This window comes from Phyllobates terribilis, unplaced genomic scaffold (assembly GCF_046119375.1).
Source record: "Phyllobates terribilis strain yellow unplaced genomic scaffold, ASM4611937v1 Scaffold_12__6_contigs__length_324123572, whole genome shotgun sequence".
Taxonomy (NCBI): domain Eukaryota; kingdom Metazoa; phylum Chordata; class Amphibia; order Anura; family Dendrobatidae; genus Phyllobates; species Phyllobates terribilis.
In genome coordinates, this window is record NW_027362772.1 from 43,696,071 (window position 1) to 43,700,655 (window position 4,585).

General features: G+C 37.1%; 1 protein-coding gene across 1 annotated transcript; it reads right to left on the minus strand.

Moving 5' to 3' along the window:
- Positions 1 to 951: 951 nt before the first annotated feature.
- Positions 952 to 3,844, minus strand: LOC141173027 (N-formyl peptide receptor 3-like). The gene is made up of 2 exons (XM_073657654.1): positions 3,783 to 3,844; positions 952 to 2,089 (listed from the first exon to the last, which is right to left on the minus strand). Exons 1-2 carry the CDS (start codon positions 3,824 to 3,826, stop codon positions 1,096 to 1,098), a joined length of 1,038 nt encoding a protein of 345 aa, XP_073513755.1. The 5' UTR covers positions 3,827 to 3,844; the 3' UTR covers positions 952 to 1,095.
- Between the last annotated feature and the right edge of the window lie 741 nt (positions 3,845 to 4,585).

The window sequence follows — 4,585 nt, forward strand, 5'->3', positions numbered from 1 at the left end:
TATTTTTGTTCCAGAATTATTCAATAAAATAAAAGTTAGATATTAAGTTTAATAAGTAAAATGAATCCAGCTCACCATATCCTCTGCTTATTCGGAGACCTATGTCAAAGCATGGAAGCAATCATTGAAAGAAGAGCAAGGATCCATGATTAATGGTGAGAGATGACTTGAAACGCGTTGATGTCGCTTGTCATGTGAAGAAGCCTTGTTTTATCTTCTACTTTATTTCAGTGTGAATAAAGACTGTTCACAGTTCGTTGAGCTGGATCCTTGTTCTTTTATTGATTAAGTTGAATGCAACTCGAAATGGTGCCATTTGCAGATACAACTTGTCTGGCCAAAAAAACAGTTCTCATACAGCAAGATACAAAAAAATCAATGATGGCTTCTGGGATGTAAAGACATGGACATGGACATGTGGACATTGAAGCCAAATTTGGTATGATACTTAAAGAAAGAAAGAAACTCCATACATTACATATACTATAGTGATGGCTCCACGATGGGTCAACAATGATCACATTTGATGAAATTACTAAAGAGAAAGAAGTTAATGACAGGAGTCTACTGACTTTGACCCAGAAACCCCTCATAATAAGACGCATCTATGGCAAGTCCAATGGATATCGAGTAGCAAGGAGGAAGCACACAAGAAACATCAATGAAATATAGTGACTTTACTAAATATTTTACAAATGCAGAAAAAGAAAGGAATCAAATGTAACATTGCTCTCAAGTAATGATTAAGTGTAAAATAAGATTTATATATACACATTCAACTTTATAACCAAGCATACAGAATATAAGAAGTCACCTAGCTTCAGGTCAGCTCTCACGTGGGAAGAAGATGCACCAAAGCACAAGGTATTCATGCAATTTAATGATGGTAGTGAATCCAAAAGATGTCTAAATCAAATGAGTCTTCTTTGATGCCATGCATCAAGCTTTTATACACCCCTGTTGCTTTTTTTAGATACAGTATGTGTTTGTTAAAAATAGAAACCCTATTTATATAAAATGCAAGCTAAAGATAAAACTTGTAACAATTCAGGAAAGGTTTGCAAGCTATTTCGACAAAGGAATAATGACTATATTTTAATCATCGGTCGTGCTTGTATGTTCCATACTCCTCCTGTTTTTGCATAGGTCATGAGGATATTCACTTAAGGCTCTTTCAAGTCTGGAGGGGATAGATCTCAAGAAACCGTGTTGAAAATCTTGGCCCATAAAAACATAAATGATTGGATTAATGCAACTGTTGAGGCAAGCCAAGTTGAGAACAATAGTACTTACTATAATGAAGTTAATGTAATCTCCATCATACCAGGGTGTTATTGGCCAGATGAAGTATGGAAACCAGCAGATGAAGAAACACAATATAACAGCGGTGATTATCCTATAGGATCTCTGAGATCTCTGGGATCTCCTTGTTTTCCTAAGTTTGAAGAAAATGGAGACATAACTAGTGAAGATGATGAAAAAAGGGATCACACACATTATAAATAATCTGATCAACCTGATCAACTGAATGTTGTGTTTTTTATCAAGGGAGTAGGTATTGTCAGAGGTATACTTTACACACCATTCATAAAAGTCATAAACATGGGAATCATATGAGAAAAACATATAACCAGTCCAGACTAAACTCAATACCCAAATGATCCCTGAAGTGATTCTCACTAGTTTACAAGATCTATGGACTTTTGCCCAAATTGGCCACCTGACCGATACCCAGCGGTCAATACTCATGACCGTCAAGAGAAGAACACTGGTGGTCATGTTTGCATTAAACAGAATAATGCTCAATTTGCAAGAAATACTTGGTGAAAAGTAAACCCAGTCTGCAATTCGTAGAGGAAGAGATGCACAGCACATGAAGTCCGCGATGGCCAGGTTGAGGAACCACACGGCACTGATTGTCTTCTTCATCTTGAAGCCAGCAATCCAGATGACTAATCCATTGCCGATAATCCCAAGAGCAAAAATGATGCTGTATAAAGCAATTGACATCTTCTGTAAAATGTAATAATAATCATCACAACTGGAGCAATGAGTTGTGTAAATCGTCTCAGAGTCGTCATAATATGTCCTTCGAAGACACGAAAAGGAAAAAAATATTTTATTTGTACACAGAGAGCCACCAACAAACAACAAAGTGTCAAAAGTGTCAAAGTTAGGACATATTGTTCTACTAGATGACTAAAGAACACCACCTGTCTAAGAACAAAAGATTTATCAGTTCTCATCATATTACTATTTTGATTTTCTTAAAGAATTTAGACACTTTGGCCAAGTTACTTTCTTATGGGTTATGTTCTAATAGCCAATAGATCCATAGTTTGCACTATTGCTTTGCAGTACTGGGCTATTGGATTCCCACCAGAAACAACATCAGCAAAGAATTTGTATTGTTTATTACAATCTCTTCCTTCTCTATTGCTTTATACACAGTTATTACGAAGTGCTGTGCATACAGTATTAGCAAGCGCTAATGGCGGTCATGTGATCGCAAGTTTTTGGGAGGGAAAAGAAGCTGCTGGGTCCTAGGAGACCGAGTCAACTTTTCTATGCAGCCAGGATGCTAAATTTCCATTGTAAAGGTTTGAGCACACGACTGTACTAATAGGACATCAGATATTACAGTTGGGGCATCATACTGTGTTGCAGTCATCGCAGTTTCTTGGGAGGGATAAGAATCTGGTGGATCCTAGGAGACCCAATCAACTTTTCTATGCAGCCAGGAAGCTAAATTTCTACTGTAAAGGTTTGTTCACACGATTGTACTAATAGGACATCAGCTATTACTGTTGGGGCATCATACTGTGTTGGGTTATCGCAGTTTCTTGGGAGGGATAAGAAGCTTCTTGGTCCTACAAGACACTGTCAATTTTTCTATGCAGGAAGGAAGCTAAATTTCCACTGTAAAGGCTTGTGCACAAAACTGTACTAACTGGATATCAGAGATTACAGTTGGTGCATCATACTGTGTTGGGACATCATACTGTGTTGGGACATCCTACTGTGTTGGGGTAAGCAAAGATTCTTGGGAGGGAGCAGAAGCTGCTGGGTCCTAGGAGACCCAGTCAACTCTCCTATGCAGAAAGGAAGCTAAATTGACACTATAAGGGCTCGTGCACACAACTGTACTAATTGGACATCAGAGATTACAGTTGGGGCATCATACTGTGTTGGGGCATCATACTGTGTTTTAATTCACCACACTTTGCCAGGGGGGTACCATAAGGTCATCATACTGTTTGTGTGGAGTAATCCACTGCGGGGGTATCTTATTTTATTTGATGGGGACACTTTTGCTGCCATCTTACTTTATAGGGGCAATCAAAGAGGAGTCTACAGGCTTCGATAAAAGTAAAATGACTTTGTAAGGGAAGCAAAATTCTGAGATATGCTCTTCTATGACCACGCCAAATATATTTTTTGGAGGAGTGGAGCCAATTAGAACTTCTGTTAATGGGCCCCATGAGTTCTATGTTCGTTCCTGCTTCTCATAGGTGAAAGTTTAGTACATTGGATGAAGTTTAGGTGATGCCTATAGTGAACTGACAAATTTTTTCAACTGGACAGTCCTTTTGAATGAGAAAAGCAAAAACACTCCACGCATCACCTTAATCTGTGGTGTGACAGATTTTTCAGGAAGTGCATCATTTTGATTTTCACTATCAATTAGACAGAAAATGAAACCGATGCTCAAATGAAGATGTGAATAATATAGAAACCTAATTTTTCTCTTAAATAATAAAAAATAAGGAATATAAACTCACGGGGTAGTGGATTCCAGAAATGTATCAAGCGAATCAGTATTCATTCTGACTTTTTATCTAAAAGAAAAATAAAGAAAATATTAAACCAAATAAAAAGACTGTGAATAAATCGACAGTAATCATTGATAGCAAACAAACAGTTTAATAACATGCTGCAGTTGGACTTTTTATGCTTTTGTAAAACTAGGAGGCACAAGATATCTAGTCATGCAGTGAAAATCTCCTGCTGATATAACACTGGTTGTATTGAAACTGCAGCACACAGCCTAATAAGTGACACATCACTGGAATCAGGCTCTCAGGCCGTACAGCATGCTATTCTCAGATTACATGGCAAAAAACTGTTGACATATTCCCTCTTATCAAATAAATTATTTTTAAAAAATAGCATATATTCGTCTTTTGATACTCCTGATGCTAATCAGTTTCGCTAGCCATGTGGATCAAAAGGTGAGAATGTGCTATTTTTTTTTTACCCCATTAGGGTATTTTGTAAAGTTGAAAAAAAACGTTCAGAAAATGCCTTTAATCAGGTAAGTTAAGTAATCTTTGTTTTCCTTGTTTTGGTTGTTTGTAACATTCATAAACACTGTAGTGTGAAGAAACTATATCTATTTGGGAAAAAATTATACCTGACCCAATATTCCTTGCCAGAAATGAAAAATTTCCCTTTATTGTTCCAAATACATTTACTTCAAGAAAAACATTTTATTAACCCCTTACCGACATCCACTGTAGATGTACGGCGCAAGTAGGTAACGGGTATATGGAGCGGGCTTGGGTCACCTGTCACATTATTTTGA

Bases quoted from the DNA above. Each gene is read 5' to 3' on its own strand.
- LOC141173027 (XM_073657654.1), bottom strand. From the start codon at position 3,826: ATGAATACTGATTCGCTTGATACATTTCTGGAATCCACTACCCC. The intron at 2,090-3,782 runs GTGAGTTTATAT...GTGTCTTCGAAG, and splicing joins TTTCTGGAATCCACTACCCC to GACATATTATGACGACTCTG.